Source organism: Metopolophium dirhodum, chromosome 2, assembly GCF_019925205.1.
Source record: "Metopolophium dirhodum isolate CAU chromosome 2, ASM1992520v1, whole genome shotgun sequence".
NCBI classification, from domain to species: Eukaryota; Metazoa; Arthropoda; class Insecta; order Hemiptera; family Aphididae; genus Metopolophium; species Metopolophium dirhodum.
Window position 1 is genome coordinate 9,238,734 of NC_083561.1, and position 21,481 is coordinate 9,260,214.

Here is a 21,481-nt window from a genome sequence, read left to right on the forward strand (position 1 = left end):
TTCTATTGTGTACCAACACAAATTCTATTTAATGCCATTACTCAAATAATAGTATTAAAAATAATATATTGTGTAATGACTTATGTTTGATAAAGTTAATAACAATGCTATCACGAAAAAAAATTATTCTAATGATTAAAAATACCTATAAATGCAGTAAAATGATATATATAAAAAAAAAAACATTTATTGTAATAATAATAATTTGAATGATTTTAGTGATATAATTATATTCAAAATGTGTTAAGCATACAAGCATTCTGAAACTACTGATGCGAGTACGAACAATTTATTGTTTTTGAAATCCAGTCCAGTTTAGCATTTAGTTCAAGTTATATATTTTTATATAAAATAATCTAACTTTGTAGTCAAGTTAAACGGTATTTGTTTGTTTTATTAAATACTTAAATAAACTATGAGCATTATTCTGGATGAAAATAATGTACCAATAATCAAAAACCCCAAAGAACAGTATGATAGTTCATCAGTCAGGTTAAATACAAAAAAAAAAAAATGAATAAAAGCATCAATTTATGTATATACTCTGTCCAGCGAGAGAACGCGCCAATTCTGCACATCCCTCCGCCCTCCGTCTTGCCTTGGTATTGAAACCGGTTCCCCTATGAAAGGGTGTTACGTGGGAGAACCAGTTATGGTTGGTGCACGGCGCGTTTTCTCACTGGACAGACTATAGTAGGTATAATAAATTCAAACAATTATGAGAATAATAAAAATTTAATTCATTGAAATAAAACTTATTAAATATCCAAATAATAAAAATATAGGTATTATAAAAATAATTTAATAATTGCAAATATAATTATACAATAATTATACAATAACTATACATTAGAAAATAAGAAAACAGAATATTTTAACTTAAAAAAGTAAAATAAATTGTATTCACATTAAATTAAATATTGTATACCCTCTGTCCAATAATAAAATATTAAAAAAATTTTCTTTTCTTAAGATTCGTCTGGTCCACTATAATTTGGAGACGTTGGAGAATAGCTGGGAGATGATGGTGAATAATGTGGACTTCCAACACCAGGTGAATATGTTGGCGAAGTAGGAGAATACCTAAAATAAAATGTTTAAGGTAAACAGGCTAATTTGAGTGAGAAAACTATTTGGCTTACCTTGGACTTGCCATCGAGAAATTGGTAGGTGAATAAACAGGCGAACTAGGACTGTATGACTGATTGTATTGAGTACCTCCAGCATTTGGTGTATGTTGTAGAGAAGATGGAGAATAAGAAGCATTTGAAGGCGAGTACATTGGACTGGTAGGAGAGTATGTAGGACTGACAGCAAGCGATGGCGAAGTCGGCGAATATTTGTAATTGCTTGTCCCAGAAGCAGCACTAGGTGTATATGATGGCGAAGATGCTGCATATTGTGGAGAGCTTGGACTGTATGAAGGCGATGTCGGACTGTACGACGGCGATGTAGGGCTGTACCTGTTTTAGACAATTATTAGATTTTAATTTATGTCTAAACAAAAAATAAAATAAACCAAAAATATTTTTAATTTATAAGTATATAATAGGTAGAAATTACTTGTTTGTTTACTAACCAATAACTATAATACTAAATAATTAACAATACACTATAGTATGGCCAACAAAATTAGGCGGGTGATTCTAGCACCACAAGTGGCGTTTTTCGATAGAGCTATCCAAAATATATAGCCCTACTGAAAAACACCACTAGAATTAACAGCCTAATTTCATTGGCCGCACTATAGTAAATATTTAGAATAATTATACATTTTTTTATAAATTAAAAATAATCAATGTTGGAATATAAATTAAGATATTTTTTAAATAAAATATATGATAGGTAATTAAGTTAACTTTAAAGGAACTTACGATGGTGAAGTTGGACTGTATGATGGAGATGTTGGACTGTAAGACGGAGACGTAGGGCTGTATGAAGGACTGGTAGGGCTGTATCTGTAAAATAAAAAAACAAAAATTATAGTGCAACTCAAGTTTATATAAAATGTTAAGGGTTTAAAATCTTTAAATATTTCTTTTATTTTAAATTATAAATTGTGCTTACGACGGGGATGTTGGGCTATATGACGGAGACGTTGGGCTGTATGATGGAGATGTCGGACTGTAAGACGGAGACGTAGGGCTGTATGAAGGAGATGTTGGGCTGTAGCTAAACATATAAAATTAATTTGTTAATATTTATTGATTTAGATTAACCTAAACTAAATTCAATTTAAAAATACATACGAAGGACTTGTCGGAGAATATGAAGTATGAGAGTATGAAGGGCTAGTTGGCGAGTATGATGGGCTTGTTGGGGAATAATTGTAATTAGGAGACATTGAAGAGTATTTTGGAGTATTTTGTTGTGTAGCAGAGTATTGTGGACTTGTTGGTGAATAATTAGTTGGAGTCATAGAAGGTGATAAAGATCCAAACTGTGGGCTAGAAGGATAATTATAGTTTGGTGACATGGAACTAGGGCTAGGCACGTAGGGACTAGTGGCCATGCCTGGAGATCCAGGACTACCCGGAGTTCCTCCAGATGACATCCAGAATGGAGAAGTTCCACTAGCTTCACTTGATCCTGCTGGTGAAAAACCAGGTCCTCCAGGAGTCATGCCAGTTTCCAAACCTAAAAGAAATAATTGATTATTTGAAAGTTTTAATTAAAAAAACTTTTTAATTTTAAGTTTCGTACTTGAAGACCAATTATTTTGATAAATTGGTGTGGATGTTTGATCCCATGGAGTCATAGCTGGTGACATAGAAGGTGTGCCAGCAGCCATGAACATACCACCACCACCCATACCCATATAACCATTATCCATTGGTATTTCTATACCGTCTTTAGCTTTTTCAGCATCCAAAAGCAAATCGAAACATCCTATACAAAAATAATTAATTAATAATAAACATTTTACATTTTTAATAAAAAATTATATTCACACGTATTTACTGTAAAGTAATGTATTACAGAAAAAAAAAATTTTAGAATTCACAGACCAATTTATTTTTACTAAAATAAACTATAAGTAAATAATTATTTTACAGTGTAAAATTTACACTAAGTACGATATAATTATTAGCAGAGAAATAATGAGAAAATTATAATTAAGGTAATTGAAAGAGATCACAACAGTGTCATTAATTTTGGTCATCTATATTCTAAAGTCTATTCTGTTCTATCAGAAAATCTTAATGATTATCGATAAAACCTAAATCACAAATCATATATTTATGCATAAGAAAATTAACAATTATACATAAGTTAATATACCATACATGAATAAATAAATGTATTATATACAAGTAGATAAATAATAATTAATATTAATGCTAAAGTATTTAGTATATGAAAACATCTTACATAGAAGTAAAGTGGATAGGAAAATTATTTAACCATATGACGGAGTTTAGAGACTAACGCCCATGTATTTGTCTATATTTTTCTTCTATATTTTTTTACGGCTTAAAGCCAAATATGAAGGATATTTCAAGATATTACAAACAAGTATTTTGGATAATTACTCTGTCGTAAATGTCTAATAAATAGAAATACAATATTCACCTGTTCCCATTCTAGGTAATTGTCCCATAATAATGTTTTCAGATACACCTCTCATTGGGTCAACTTCAGCATGTGAAGCAGCATCTAATAAGACATCAACTGTTTCTTCAAATGAGCATCTGAAAATATTGAATTATAAATATTCATTATTCTCAATAAATTCAAATTTCAAATTATATTTGATAAATAATAATGTACCATGAATATTTACCTCATCAATGCGCCTGTATCTTGTCTATTAATACCATGTCTTGTAATGGCCATTAAATGGCCTTTGGCTGTCATAACATCGCACAACAATGCTAAATGACGATAATTTACGTACAGACCATAGAATTGCAATACGGTATTCATTTCTTTTTCAACTGACTTACGTACAGCTTCAATACCCAAAACCTGAAATTTGAGATATAATTAATATCATGGTTTTTAATCAGTCTAATAATAAGCATAAAGTTTACCGAAAATATTTCACAAATATCATTGGAGAATGTTCTCACAGGATCAACGTCTCTTTCACTCAAGACTTTCATCAAACTTGTACCATCAGTTTCTAACAACCAATCAGCAATTGCTTTGAACTCTCCAGTATCCGTAATAATTATTCTCTTTTTGGAATCGGTTTGTGGCAAATGCATATACACTTTTCCAATAGAATCAATACCCTATAAATTACAAAAGAAATTAATTGAGCTACAAGAAATACATAACAACAAAGTTAATATATTATTATTGATATTTTAAATATTAACTATTAAGCGAATACTCACTTGTAAAGTCATATCAGATAACATGTTTGCTTCTATACATCTCAGGAACATATCATCTTCCATTTTATCAACAGTATCTTCATCATCACCTCCATTCATTTTTCCATCTTCACCATTCATTATACGTATACGTAGAATTAACTTGTCAGCATTGTCATCATTAAATATACAATTGAGATCATCACCAAATCCTGCATTGATCTTTTCAGATATAGCTTCCATAGTCAATTTTTTATCTAAAATAATTTATGTATACATTATTGATTACTTTTAATCAAAAACACATTTAGTTTCATTAAATACCAGTCATTCTTTTTCTATCCAACTCAATTCGCAACAACCATGGAGAAATTCGTGTAGGATCAAAATCAGGCATTTCATAATAGACATTTACAAACTCTTGGTCTTCTCTAATAACTGTATTTTGAGGATCAGGATCATAATAAATAGCTGTGTTTGCTGTGACTTTACGCAATGTTGTATGCTCAAGCCGACATAATACGTTTTTAGCCTTTTCAGCGTCTCTAGCGGCGGCTCCAGTTAAAAATACAGTTAGTGAGGGGGCTTTGGGCTTTTTACTTATATTAATAATTTCCTAAAAGTTAAATAAAAATATTAACTTACTAATAATAATAATCGTAATAAAAAAATTACCTTCAATCTGGGTACTCCTAAAGTTACATTTTTAGAAGATACACCAGCAAAATGAAAAGTATTCAATGTCATTTGAGTAGCAGGTTCTCCTAAACTTTGAGCAGCTAATGCCCCAACCATCTCACCGGGTTGTGCCTGAAAAAGCAATAATTAGATATTGGTGTACATATGTGCTAGGATTATTAATAGGGCCTGAATTAAGATGCTCTAAAAATTCTATGAAATGCCATATAAGACGCATTTAAGACATAAAAAAACAAAAAAATTGCTCTAAAATTGTTTGCTTATGACTCAACACTTAAAACTGTTTAAGTTACTAAAAATATTTATCGATTATTTTTAAATTAAAAATGACAGTTTATAATCATATGTTATGTTAATGTTATAGACAAAAAAGTTGTGTTTTTTTTGTTGATTTGTTGAAAATATAAACAATAATGTCAAATAATTAAATTGTCATTTTTCCCTCAGTTTTTAAAATAATGTACAAAATGTCATACAACTTCAAATATAATATACATTTTAGATTCTGAATGGACCAACGAGCTGTAATGCAAATGGCCCGGGAAGCTGAAATCCAAATACTGGGGAGATGTAATGCAAATCCTGGGAGCTGTAATAATGCGAACCCGATGAGCTGTAATACAAATCGCAGTTCTCTCCCAAGTCCTCGATATACAAAAAAAGAAGAAGAGTGGAACGATGAATGTATTGATTTTAAAATGATGTTTTTTTTTTAATTTAATTTTTTTTTTTTTTTGTTGTGTCTGTCTACACGATAAGTTGTTAAAATAATGCTTCGATTTTCAACTTCAGTATCTTGTTTGATGGGAAAGTGAATACTGTTGGTCCATTGGAGAGATCAAAATTTAAAATTCCAAAAAGTTTTCAAAAACGCCGGGAAAACAACATAAAAATTAAGAAAAACCAGTTCACCACAAAATTGATTTTGGTTTTTGGTGTAACTCTAAAACAAATATGACAATAAAACTTTATTTATTGGGTAAAAAAACTTGACCATTTAATACAAGGCTCCTACTATATTGTTACAATGACATTTGAAAAATATTAAAAATCCTTGTCATAGTTTTTATTAACAAGCATTTAAAGTTCAAATCTTGACAAAATACGGAAAAATCACGAAAATTAGCAAATTATTTTGAGTTGAGAATTCATAAAAATATCTTTTTTTAAATCTAAGATTTGAAAATGTAATACAAGATTCCTCATAAGTTTTTCTACCTTTATCAATAAAAAAATGTCTACAAGAAAATCAAACTAAATTTTTATGAGCATTGAATCATATTTTTACAATATTGGATATTCACTCGATTTCTCATGTAGCAGTTTTGTTGCTTTATCGTTATTCAAAAACGAATAGGTAAATGTAGATACATGAAAATTTTACTGAATGTTTATATTTTTATTTTCTTTACACCATAAAATTTTGACTTTTTTTTGTTAGTTTTCAATTTTTTTAATTTTTTTTCTATATATATCAATAAAATTTAATTTGTTGGGTAAAAAAGAGTGAAAATTGAATGCAATGCTCTTGATATATTGTTACCATAGCAGTTGAAAAATATTAAAAATACATTGGCACAATTTTTTTTATAAGCATTTAATATTCGAATTTCGACAAAATTTAATAGTTATTTTGTAGTTAAAAATTTATAAAATGTTCAACTTTTATACCTAAGGATTTAAAATTTAAAACATGGTAAATAGGTAAATATATAAATTACTTTATTCTCAATAATATCATCAAATATACTTAGTAATATCATAGGCTAACTGACCATTTTCACTCAGAATCGTTTTTCTTATACAATGATATTATATCATTGAATTCAAATTCAACACCTTCCATTACAGTGACCCACTTGTAACCTACTGTACAGCAGAGCGACATCCGCTTACCCACTTTTTAATTATATTATTCATCATGATACCACTAACAATATTCGGAAAATTAAAAATCGCCCCAAATCAATCATAATCCGTTTTCAAAATTAAAATCCATCAAACCAAATTCTTTCAATTTTGCCTGGCTTTTTCAAGTAAAAGCTATTTTTTTTCATCGACAGCAGCCCCCCTTTTAATTACTTAAAAAAGCAAAATTAATTTGTTATATAGATTTCTATGTTATTTTTAGCTAAGAGAGCATCATCCTTGATGTTCCAATAATAGATGCAAAAGTCATCAACATCAGGGCCCTAATTAATATTATTGTATAATATGTTATTGAAATTTTCAAAAATACTAACCTGAGCTTGTTTAAACCTGTTTTCAATTTCACCAACTAACCATTCAAATGCTTCAGAAGAAAGGCGGAAATTTTCAGATACTAATTTAGTACACAGAGTAGAACGCACCAAACATTGAAACAACAAAGTGGCATTTTTATTAGCTTTTTTGCTTAACTCATCTTCACCAGCTACTATGACACATTTGTCCAATAGCTTTTTAACTCCTGTAATCACAATTAAAAATATCATAAATGCATTTTATTAGAGAAATAAGAAATGATTCATTTTTGGGAACACAACCGTAGATAAGGTATGAGACAAATTATCAACAGTCAAAACATTTCACAGGCTAAATGACAACTAATTGGAATATAAAATTAAACTATGTAAATATAATATTATTTTAGTGATATGACAAATTTTCAATTCAAGCTTTTCAGTAGTATTGAAGACTGTGATAGGGGAATTCTATAACAATTATAATAGTATTGTAATACAATTGTACAAGTTAAAAAAGGATAAGCATCTTTAAAAGAAAATTTCACGGCAATTGTTATGTTTGAGGTGACACTAATACGAAAACTAGACAGCAAGATTTGTCAGCAGCGACAAGAAGCAGTGCAACCCACTGCAATTGTGTCGTAATGTCACGTTTTATTGTTATTGTGTAGGCAATAATAAAAGAATTGGTACAAATAAAGCATGGTTATATAGCTATCACATAATTTTATTATTACGTCGATTTTATAAACATTATTTTTTGAATTAAATTATTCATTTCATTTAATTTATATTGAGGTGGAATTTTTCTTAACAAATGATTTATTTGTAAATATTTTGTATCTGTTGATATTAAAATCTATAAAATATATAATATACAAATATAAAAATCCTATTTAGTTTTACGAGATTTTTGAAATACAAAAAATAAACAACTATTTTCAACCTTTTTAAGCAGTAATAAAAACATGTTACAAATGATTAAAAAATACATGCTTAACACGTTCACTGCGGATCATATTTTTGTATACTTGTCGTGACGCTGAAAAAATTCTAGTTTTAAAAAATTTCCTAAAAATTGAAAAATTAAAATATCAGTGTACGGTTTGCACTTGATTATGAAACAATACTTATAGAAGACGCTGACAAAAAACCAAAAGTTTAATCGTAACGCTGATCAAATTTTAGTCCATTGAATAACAAGGTAGATTACGCCAATAGGCGCCATTCAGCATATGCAAACTATGTAAAATTATGCCAGAAGGCGTCATCCGCAGTGAATGTGTTAAAATGAGTTTGCGGGCCTCAAATGAAGACAAGGAGGGCCGGCAAGCGGCGGGTTGAAGATTCCTGACTTAAATAATCATTTTAAGATCCTAAACTACAGCTGTATAATTTTAGTGCAGCCTTTAAACAAACTTAGCCTACTAATTGTAAGCAACTAACCAGTGCTATGTTAAAAATAATGTTTGTATATAATATATGTTAATGCTTTAATAATAAATATTTAAGTATACCATTCACAACTTTTACAGGATTCAAGTCTGTCGGTCCTCGTTTATTGATGTGAAAAATTTTCTGAACATTCCAAATCATTCGTTTTAGATTACAAGGTAATACTACCTTGCTTTCACCGGAAGGGAATATTTCTCTTAGAGTATCTCTGTCATTAGTTAATTGTTCCCACTCTTTTTCTAATTCAGCTACAGTATCATTACTACCCATCATATCTTTTAAAACATCTTCAGTGAATATTTTTCTCATATGTCTTTCATTTGAAACATCAAATTTAAATTCATTTTCAAATTTCTTGTGTGATGGTTCTATAGTAGCAATACTTTGGAATTCCACTGCCTCTCCACAAAGACCATCTTCTCCATAACGCAACTGAATCAACTGACCAACCGAATTACGTACAGTTCCATCATAGTGAACCATAACAGATTCCATAGCTTTAATCAAACGTCTTTGGATATAACCTAGAAAAAAAAATAAATATTATTGTAACTTAAAAAAAAAATTTTTTTCTCCACATTTACCTGTTTCGGCAGTTTTAACAGCAGTATCAATAAGACCTTCACGACCTCCCATAGCATGGAAGTAGAACTCTGAAGGTGTTAATCCAGCCAGATACGAATTTTCTACAAAACCTCTTGATTCAGGACCATAATCATCTTTAATAAAATGTGGCAACGTACGTTTTCGAAAACCGAATGGTATACGTTTACCTTCTACATTCTGTTGACCTACACAAGCAATAACCTAGATGTAAACAAAAATAAATTAAATTAATAAATAAGAAATTAATTAATAGGACATTAGTAGGCTTCTTCAACGATATATTTTTGAATATCAATATAGTTTTGAATTGTGCAATATTGAATCGCAATATCGGAAAAAAAATTTTAGGTATCGGTATATCGATATTCCGATATTTCTATGACTATCATAAATGTCAATACTCAAATACTCAATTGACTGGGTACTAGGTAGTAACTAGTGGGTATTATATCAACAATTAATTGTTTTGAAATATATTTTTCAAGAGCTTTGGCATGAAAATCAGTTTTCTTGATGTACATCGATTATCGATATATTAATACCTAAATTTCTGAAAAAAAGTTTGCGATATCGATATTGTTGAAGAAGCCTAGACATTAGCATTATTAAATAATATACCTGAGAAATGTTAATGTTTGAACCTTTGGCACCAGACACTACCATAGCTTTAAGACTATTGTATTCAGTTAAAGATTTTTTAGCAGAACCTCCAGTTTTGTCACGAGCATCATTTAAAATCCTGTTCACTTGATTTTCAAAAGTCTGACGAAGAGTGTTACCAGGTGTTGGCTCAAGATCCATATTATGCGCTTTTTGTATCACCTCTATTACATCTTCTTTGGCTTTTTTAATGGCTCTTTGAATCTCCAAATAAGTTTGGGGATCAGCAATAGTATCACCAATACCAATAGAATGGCCTTAATATAAAATTTACAAATTAATTTTGAACAATTTATTTTGGTATGGTTTATAAATTACCTTCATATAAAAGCCAGTTATTAACTACAGTCTGAATATTACCATAGAACCGTCCACATACTTCATGTCCCAATTCCAACATACAAATATGAAGCAATGATCCAGCTGATGTACCTAAAGTCTTCTTACATAAAATTCCCATCACCAACTCTCCATGCTCAACCATTACCTAGAAATACACAAATATAGATAATTATAAAATTAAGTCAAGCAATTAAATTAATAATTAATACTTATAAGTTATAACCTATTTATTATTTAGGTTATTAAACCTAGATGTTTAAGGTTCAAAATAATCATGGTATTTAAAATAATAAAAACCTAGATTATTAACTTTTAAAAAAGTTTTTTTCCCAGTATTTTAAAGATTATAGTAGAAAAAGTATTAACATGCTATCATTAACGTCCATTAGTTTAACAAATAACTGTATAACTCTTAACTACTCAAAAATAGTAACAAAATGTACCTATTGAGAAATAAAAAAAGTACTTAGAAATGTATAAAGAAGATTACTACAACTGAAAATAAAATATGATGAGTGTACTAAGAATGTAATATTTTATTTAATTAAAAAAAATTAATAAATATACGACTCTAGATTATATTAATTTACCAGTGTTTTGGAGATAATAGTAAAATTATTATTAATACTATTATTAACGAGCACTGGTTCAATAGAATAAACTATTATAATATAACTACATTTAGTGTACAGTTAATACTTTTAATATTTAGGTAAATGTTGTAAAAAATTCAAAATAATTATGGTATTTAAAAAAAATAAAAACCCATATTCATTTTTAGTTTTTTTCCCAATGTTTTGGAGATGATAGTAAAAAGTAATAACATGCTATCATTAACGAGCATTGGTTTAACAAACAACTGAATGTCATATTTAAAATTTTTTTACATGACTTTTTGGTTATTATCCAAAAATAATTACAAAATTTAATAAGATCTATCAAAAGAGAATTTAAAATAGTTACCTACAAATGTATAAATAAGTTTGCTACAACTTAAAATACAACCTTAAGTTAAAATAATAAAATCTAATAATTAATAGGTGTACTAAAAATGGAAAATTTGATCTAATAAAATATTAATCAAGAATATACAAATTTAGATTAGATTAATTTACCAGTGTTTTGGAGATAATAGTAAAATTATTATTAATACTATTATTAACGAGCACTGGTTCAATAGAATAAACTATTATAATATAACTACATTTAGTGTTCAGTTAATACTTTTAATATTTAGGTAAATGTTGTAAAAAATTCAAAATAATTATGGTATTTAAAAAAAATAAAAACCTATATTCATTTTTAGTTTTTTTCCCAATGTTTTGGAGATGATAGTAAAAAGTAATAACATGCTATCATTAACGAGCATTGGTTTAACAAACAACTGAATGTCATATTTAAAATTTTTTTACATGACTTTTTGGTTATTATCCAAAAATAATTACAAAATTTAATAAGATCTATCAAAAGAGAATTTAAAATAGTCACCTACAAATGTATAAATAAGTTTGCTAAAACTTAAAATAATAAAATCTAATAATTAATAAGTGTACTAAAAATGGAAAATTTGATCTAATAAAAATATTAATCAAGAATATACAAATTTAGATTAGATTAATTTACCAGTGTTTTGGAGATAATAGTAAAATTATTATTAATACTATTATTAACGAGCACTGGTTCAATATAATAAACTATTATAATATAACTACATTTAGTGTACAGTTAATACTTTTAATATTTAGGTAAATGTTGTAAAAAATTCAAAATAATTATGGTATTTAAAAAAAATAAAAACCTATATTATTAACTTTTAGTTTTTATCCCAATGTTTTGGAGATGATAGTAAAAAGTAATAACATAAGTAATAACATGCTATCATTAACGACAACTGGTTTAATAAACAACTGAATGTCTGAATTTCATTTTTCAAATATTTTAATATGACTTTTTGGTCATTACCCAAAATAATAACAAAAGCCTAACAAGATCTATCAAAAAAGAGTTTAAAATAGTTACTTACAAATGTATAAATAAGTTTGCTACAACTTTTAGTTAAAATAATAAAATCTAATAATTAATAAGTGTACTAAAAATGGAAAATTTGATCTAATAAAAATATTTATCAAGAATATACAAATTTAGATTAGATTAATTTACCAGTGTTTTGGAGATAATAGTAAAATTATTATAAATACTATTATTAACGAGCACTGGTTCAATAAAACAAACTACACTCTGTACAACAAGAGAATGCACAGGTTTTGCAGATGTAGACTGACGACCAAAAGCTCATTGAGGCTCCGTTTCCCCCTCCAAAATCCCCAATTATGACCAACACTATATTATGGAAGCGCCATACGCCCAACTGATACCCTCAGACCGCCGATGACTATGGTCATCTGCCTGTGGCAGGATTGGACATGTGCAGACCAAACCGATTTTCGTCGGGACTGTGTTTCTTGTTTTATATAAAATAACCAAATTCAGTTAACATTTTCATGAAATTGTTTATAAAAATATCAATGTTATAGTATATAATTTAGTATTTACCATTGATAAACAGACCATAATTTTCATTTGTAAATTGCCTGATATTCAACATTAATTAAATATAAATACAAACCTTTGTATCACCAGGTGATATCCATTTGTAAGGTCCATTATCCTCTTCATCAGGATGAGTGGAATGAGTTCGAATCATATTGACATTTCCAGGGATAATTAAAGAAAAGACTTGTTTTCCGGTCCACATTGGTTTTGGTTTTAAAATACAAGGAGTTGGCATTTTTCCATCCCAGATGGGAAGATGCATTAATAAATTCATCATTTGTTCCTAAAAAATAAAATAAAATAGTAAAATCCATGTCATATATTATATATTCATATACCTGTTAGACAACAGATAGGCGTGCCAGAGTTTTTAACATGTGGGATACAATTTAAATTTACCCTATAACCACTAGGAGATTAAATAACCATTTTTGAGTAATCATAAATTTGAAATATCTCTAACTAATTTTTAAACTTCCATCATAATATTTTCTGTAACCAAATCTATAGTTATAGTTAACATTTAGGTATCAAATGATGAAATCACCTATGATTAATGATAGCCATACATCCAAACTTAGTTAAACTTATGTAATATACAAATTAAAAAAAAATAGTTATTGATTTGTCACAAAAATTGAATGTCATAGACTATTTATTTATTTGTTAATGTTTGATTGCTTTGCAACTGCAACATGAAATAGACTACTCAAAATCATTAAAAATAATCATGGATATAATTAAATTATGATTAATTCATATACTGTGGTTATTGTTTGGTTTTCATGGCAACTACAATGGTTAGAAAAAACTTTGTATCGGGCCCAAAAAAAAGTTATGTTAAATTTTAAATAACTCCATTTAAAATAAAATGCATAGTAATAATTTTAATTAGGCATCAAGACATTTGATTTAATATCTAAAGTAAACATGATTAACGTGATTAACTATAACAATAATTATCGCATTTTAAATCAATAAAAACTAGAGGTATCAACTTTGAGTTTCTTTCATAATTTTTTTTTGAAATGATGAAAGTATTAAGGAATATTATGCTATCAATGATAGCCTATCATTAACGGACATTGAATTAACAAATAACTGAATATTACATTATAATTATTACTTTACATTTTTTATAATATACGATTATATATAGTCATTACTCAAAATTAGTCAAAAAAAGCTTAACAAGTTGGGCAGTTGTCAATAAAAAAAAACTACCTACAAATGTATAAAGATGTTATTACTTATAGCTTAAAATACAACTTTTAATTTAAAACTAACAAATGTACAAAAAATATAATATTTGATTGAATTTAAAAAGTAAATCAACAATATACAAATCATGATTATATTATTTACCATTGTTTTGAAGTTAATTCAAATTATTATTAACAAGCACTGATTCAATAAAACAAAACCATTTAAAACAACTAAATTTAGTTAATAATTTTGATATTTAGGTAAATATAAGGTTCAAAATTACTAAGGTATTTTAAATATATATTACCCTTTATAATTTCTCTTCCAATGATAGCAGACAGTATTAAAATGCTATTATTAACAACAATTGAGTTTTACAAATTATTGAATATAATATGATAGTTTATAAATTATAATAACATTATCAGATGAATTACCTTCTCAATAAATACATCTCTTTTTGTCATTTTCCTGATGGCTGTCAATGTGTCTTGTACAATTCCCATGACAGGTTTATTAGCTTGGGGAGTTATAATTTGCCTAGGAGTAATATGAATATTTTCTACTTCAGCTCTTGTTTCCATTGATTGTGGAACATGAAGGTTCATTTCATCACCATCAAAATCAGCATTATACGGAGATGTACAACTAATAATTACGAATAAGATATTAATTGCCATTTATTATATTATGATTAATTTATAAATTTACCTTAAATTCATTCTAAATGTAGACCAAGGTAAAACTCGCACTCTATGACCCATCATACTCATTTTGTGTAAAGTAGGCTGTCTGTTAAAAACTACCAAATCACCATCTTTTATGTGTCTTTCAACTTTATAACCACATTGCAAATGTAAATCTGAAGGTTTAGGATGAAAACGTAAATCAATTCTTTCACCATTATCACGTATAATGTACTTGGCTCCAGGGTACTGTGAATTACCACGACGAACTAATTCCAGCATTCTAATAAATACAAAATTTATTTTATACGATTAATGCCGAATTGCAAAAAAAGTTGATATATTTATGGACTAATATTAAGGGTCACTAAATCATAAACCTAATCACTCTTAATTAATTGATAGGATTTTTACAACATAAATATATGTTGATTCTTCACCAAGTATGCTCACCCCCATTTCCCCCTTAAGTAATGAATTTAATCAAATTATGATTTTTTTAAATATACTCAGACCATATTTTCAAATTATTGAACTTGTGTATACTACTCAAGGATTGTTTATGGCAATACAAACTTCTATTTTTCAAATGGGAACCATCCTTTATTACAATAAACTAATTAATAGATAATTTTTTTGTAAACATTGATGTACCAAGCTCAAAATTTTGAAGGAGTATTTTTCAGTTATTAAAATAATTATACAAATTATCCTTAAAAATAGTTTTAAAATAAAAAAGTGGGTAAGCGGCTGTCGCTCTGTTGTACAGTAGGTTACAAGTGGGTCGCTGTAATGGATAGTGTTAAATTTGAATTCAATGATATAATATCATTGTATAAGAAAAAACGATTCTGAGCGAAAACAGTCAGTCAGCTTATGATATTACCAAGTATATTTGATGGTATTATTGTGAATAAAGTAATTTATATATAACCTATTTACGTGGAACCTTGTTTTCAATTTTCAATCCTTAGCTGTAAATGTTGAACATTTTATGAATTTTTAACTACAAAATAATTATTAAATTTTAAATGTGATAAATTTTGTCAAAATTTGAACTTTAAATGCTTATAATAAAAATTGTGCCTATGTATTTTGCATGTTTTTCAACTGCTATTGTAACGATATATCAGGAGCCTTGCATTTAATTTTCACACTTTTTTGCAAATAAAATTGTATTGATATTTGTAGAAAAAAAAAATAAAGAAAATGGAAACTGAAAATGTCCGTAAACAGCTCAAAATATTTGAAAAATGTTATGGTGTTTAGAAAATGCTAATATTAATATTCAGTCAAAATTTCATGTACCTACGGTCATTTGTTTTAGAGTTGCACCAAATACCAAAATCGATTTTCTCAAAAACAGATTTTGCGTAAAAATTCCCGTTTTTCCTTAATTTTTCACATCGCTTTTGAAAACTACTGGGAAATTTTTACTTTTGACCCCCCAAAGTACCAACTAGATCCACTTTCCTATCATAAAAGTTACTGTTGAAGAAAATCCAAGCACTTTTACTGTCCTAAAAGGTGATGAGACAAAAAAAAAAAAACACACATTGTAAAATCAATATATTCATTGTTCTGCTCAGAATCTAAAATATATATAATATTGAATCTAGTATTTATTAAACTCGGACCATTAATACAAATTATAAACGTTAGATCAATATAAATTACACAAATTTTTAAATGAACATAGTGGCCATTGCCCATATATATTTCAAATCTATTATCATGAAATTATTATCCTTTATACACAAAGTTAAATAAATTAATAACTACTAGTTCAAATAGTAGTACAAAACCCCCAAGAACTTGCAAATATAGTCTAACCTAACCTGTATTTAAAAACGCCAAAAATCAGATAAGTGAATTTTTTATAGATAACTGCATTATTAAAGACAAAAAGTGGGGATGCTTTGTGAATCATGCTAGGTAATATACAATGGAAAGTAATATTTTTTTTATACTTACTGATCAATGTTAAATGGAGTAACAATCTCTGGAAAGGTCATGTTTTGAGCAATAGTACGAGGAACGCCAACTTCATCGATTCGTAAATTAGGATCAGGTGTTATAACAGTACGAGCAGAGAAATCTACACGCTTTCCCATCAAGTTTCCTCGGATTCTGCCTTCTTTACCTTTTAAACGAGCTTTAATTGCTTTTAAAGGCTTGCCAGATTTTTGCATTGCTCTAAAAATTTAAACAAAGTATAATTAATAATTATATTCTATAGCATGTAAAAGTTAAAAATTAAATTTCAAATCAGGCATAATGCGAGTTGGCGAGTTAAATAAAATGTGTTTGGGCCGTATTATGTAAGATAATTATAATCAATAGATTTTAGAATCAAGAAATATGTTCATAAACTTTAACTTACAGTTTACATTATTTAGTCTAAAACAATTCAAGTGATCATGTAGTATATACTATACATTATTCAGGGTGTATCTTATATCATTGAACGCGGGGGGTTTTGGATCAATGACATAGAATTTCGTTAAAACAAAAAAAGACTTGTTTCTTTATTTTTAACAGGCAATTTTTTTATAATAATTTTTAAATTTTTAAACACGCAGATGTACCAATAGCAAAATCAACTTTATTTTTTCAAATGGTAACTAATTTATTTTTTTGGATTCTGAAAAAAAACTTTTTTTATTGAAAATGTTGATAGTCATTCATCAATTTTGGTACGCTAGTTTATTAACTATGGTTCTCTTAAGTTGAGTAAAATATGTATCAATACTTTTAATTGAAATAATTGATATAGGTTTAATTTACAAGAGCTAAATAAGTTTTTCTTATAAATCTCTAAATCTTCAACCCCCTCAAATTTCAAATACTATTTTGCGCCTATAGCTAACATCCTGCTGACACTTTTATATACACATTCTTTTTATTTCTATTTTATTAAGTGATTTATTTAATACATTATAGCCAGGTAATAGGTATTCCTATTAATATTGTAAAACAGCAATACAAGGTTAAAATTGACAAAATTAAAAAAAAAAACCACCCCAGTTAAATATTAAAATGTTATGTCAAAACAATACTTAGGTACTTCCATAAGTAAATTTGTCAAATTTTGGAAATCAAAATGAATAATTACTGTTTTAAAAATCATTTAAATAATATGGGAATTTTCTTTTAATAAATAAAGGTATTCTATAAAATACACAAATATTAATTTACCTCGGTAGGCCAGGACTGTCATTATCAACCAAAGTTGCAACATGGTATTGTAACATTCTAATATTTTCAGCTATAATATGTGTGGCAGCACCAGACTGTTCATTACGAATTAATTCATTATTACACTTAATGATATCAGACAGTTTGTGAGTCAAATCATCCTATAATACAAAAGCACAATTAAAAATTGTATGGGTCACTTTAGTCACATAAATGAACTTACTTGATTTCTCATTGATCCAAACATAACAATTGCTGGACGTACAGGCAAAGGAGGAACAGGTAGTACTGTCAGTACCATCCAATCAGGACGTGCAAATTTGGGGTCCATTCCCATAATTACAACTTCTTCATCAGTAATGTGTTTTAAAATTTCATAGACTCTTTCGGCCGTAAGTGGTATTTTTTTCTCTTGAGAATCTTCATTGACATGCTTCCATTCGGCTGTTAAGTCTAAACCAACACGCCTTATAGTTGGTTGATAACGACCACAACCACCGTGACCTTGTTTCTTTGGCTATTAAAATAGTGGACATTATAAATAATTGCATTAATCTTATAAATTAGTGTATTGCATCTTGATTAATCTTACAGGCATATTTGAATCATTAACATTATCTTTATTGATGTCCAATTCATCACCTCCTTCACAAATATTTTTGCCTTTGCATAAATCATAAACAAAAGCTAAACGTTTTCTCTGTTGTCCTTTTGATTTCATAACAATTTCTTTTACTTTGGGATGAGTCTATTAAAATATATATAATACTAGTAATAAACACAATGTGTTGTGTGTCATACAGTTTAGGTAATACCTGTATAATATTAATATATTACTTTATATGTTCAATATACACTGTACTTACAGGGCTAACTAATAATTTGGAACAGTAAAAGCAGACACAACGTAGAATTTTTATGGCTTTAGTTAGAAATCCTATGTGAAATACAGGCTTAGCCAGTTCAATATGGCCGAAATGTCCACAACATTCAGTCATGTTACCTGTTAGATAAATAAAAATTAATAAAAATAAAAATAAAACACATAATTGGAAACTTGCAACACTTTCACCAACCTGCACATGTTTGACATCTTGAGAAACGATCAATAACCCCTTGTCGGGGGTCCATGAGCCCACCAAGCTTGGGGCGACCACCTTCCATCGTCTCTGCAAAACGAATGCCCCCTTCGGTGACGGACATGCGCCGCTGAAATAATAACATAGTAAATAAATGTTGCAGGGTTAAAATGATCAGTACAATAATAAAGGTTATACAATAATTCGTGTATACTAACGCATTCGTCCGCAGATAATATACCAAACTGCACTCGTTTGACAGTTCGGATTGGCGCCTTTGAATCGCTGGCTGCCATGATTATTGAGTGTGCTTAGCGTTCGTATCAGTCCATGGATTATTACGATATTACCGATTTTCGCAAATAGCACGGCATTAGAGTTTAACTATAAATTATTGTTTAACGTAGAAAATAATTGTTATAGCTCTACAAGGTTTAAATCCGTCCGCAATTGCGGACGTGAGTACACGACGAAAAACTGACACGCCAACAGGTGAATCCGTCCACGGACCCCCATGCAATGTAGCAAAAAGCCAAAAGGCCGTTGCCCGTTGAACGATAGTAAATATTTAATAACAATATCAATTGACAATAAATTATCTTTACGATTACTCGGACGAAAATCTTTTTCAGTCAGTGTTCACACAACAAACGCGTCGAATACTCGAAGGTGGATACTGGAACTGGATAGCGGATAGTGGCACAAAAACACGATGCCACCCGTCCCGCCACCGAAAGAAAGGTAAATGTAAATGGTAGTAGGGGACTCTGGGACAGTCCGTATAAAACTACAATGTTTATTATATATTAGCACGGTATGCTTCTGGTTAACCAAAATAATTAACTTTGGTTATACCATGTTACCATGAAGTTCAAATGGTCAATGCCACGGACACGCATAAATAATAACCATGGTTTAAGATATAAGCAGCAGCTGCTGGTGAAGACGGAAGTTTCCAAAAATCCAGTATGACTTATAGCGCTTTTTGCCACAGTGGCGTTTTATGAACTAAGACAGTGCTACCATCTACTAAGATTTATAATTTAACGTATCTTTATCGTAAAAATTATCGGGCATCGGGCAGTTGGGCATGTTGATTGCTGAACCAAGCTGCAAGCACCAAAGCACAACAAGCGCCCAGCAGCGGCAAACGTAAAATGACGAAAAGTTTACCGTTAAATAACGGTCATTTTCGACGGATAAATAATGAATCTGGACCAGGGTGAGAAATTCATATTATACTCAAAAATCGTATTGAACTATTTACATTGCCTGATGGTTGGTATTAAATTGTAATTTTTTTATTTGAGGTTAGAATTCAAACTCTTGATTAATATTATCAATTATAATTTCTTATCACAGGACCCAATTCTTATCACGGGACCCAACTGTCCCCATCACGATTTAAGATATATCTTAAATCGTGGTCCCCATCACAAAATTATCATAATGTTAATTTCCCGCCATGTTTATTGCGATACTCGATGGTCGTAATGACGTAATCATACAAAATTAGTTAAGGATTTCGCCACTGTAACCATTTCGGCGCCATAAGTTAATTTGGGAACCTGAAAACTTTCGACTTCACAAAGATACCGATGACGGGCTGTCGTTCGGCATCCTGTATATTATCTTAATTCGTGCTATATTCGAAATAATTATATTGAGTATAATATAATGAATAATGACATACAACAAACTATCTTACATAGTATTACATATAACGATTCATTATTTGAAAAATTAAAAATGGTAATAAAATAAAAATAAAAAGGGGGAAAGTTAGTAACTGCTCTACAGTATAGTAAGAATCATTCAGTACCTCACTGTAATGACTAATGGATGTGTTAAATTTGAATCAAAAGTGTAAAGACGGCGGTAGGTATGTATGTATGTATGTATGTATGTCAATTTATTATCATATAAACATATCATTATTAATTATTATACTAATTAATTTTAGTATTTTACTATTATTAATACGGTATAGGTAAACTATAAATATACAATAACATAAAATTAGTTTACATTTTTTGAAAATGTCATTGTTTTTATATAATATAATAATTTAGGTATGGGTACCGATCTATGTTTAGTTTAGTCATTGGTTGTTGTATAATATATTAATACGGGGGACGGAGTGGCCGAGCGGACTAACGCTATGTCCTACGTGAACGCGGCGAACGCGGAGAGTGCGGGCGAATTATATTCTGACCATGCTGTTCCAAACACGGCAAAAATCAAGCTGTTTTGTTTTTCGCCGCGTTTGCCGCGGTCACTTAGGACATAGCGAACGCAGCCGACCCGAGTTCGATACCTTGGCCGCGGGCGGCATTTTTCTTCGGGAAAGTCACGGTGTCCGGAGAACAAGTGCCGCCATCCCCCCACCCGGGGCACGGCAGAAACCTACGGGTGCCCCGTTAGAAATTCTGCCAAAACACAACGCACAC

At 29.1% G+C, this 21,481-nt stretch overlaps 1 protein-coding gene across 1 annotated transcript; it reads right to left on the reverse strand.

Moving 5' to 3' along the window:
- Positions 1-716: 716 nt before the first annotated feature.
- On the reverse strand, positions 717-19,769 carry LOC132937990 (DNA-directed RNA polymerase II subunit RPB1-like). The gene is made up of 27 exons (XM_061004639.1): positions 19,250-19,769; positions 19,029-19,161; positions 18,819-18,955; positions 18,545-18,700; positions 18,176-18,469; positions 17,953-18,113; positions 16,729-16,950; positions 14,780-15,037; positions 14,506-14,716; positions 12,936-13,145; positions 10,286-10,454; positions 9,926-10,224; positions 9,286-9,508; positions 8,764-9,225; positions 7,265-7,470; positions 4,998-5,132; positions 4,647-4,938; positions 4,344-4,579; positions 4,035-4,238; positions 3,785-3,969; positions 3,574-3,692; positions 2,704-2,889; positions 2,250-2,637; positions 2,068-2,172; positions 1,875-1,958; positions 1,143-1,463; positions 717-1,083 (listed from the first exon to the last, which is right to left on the reverse strand). The coding sequence occupies exons 1-27, from the start codon at positions 19,325-19,327 to the stop codon at positions 969-971; spliced, it is 5,589 nt and encodes a 1,862-aa protein (XP_060860622.1). The 5' UTR covers positions 19,328-19,769; the 3' UTR covers positions 717-968.
- Positions 19,770-21,481: the final 1,712 nt, after the last annotated feature.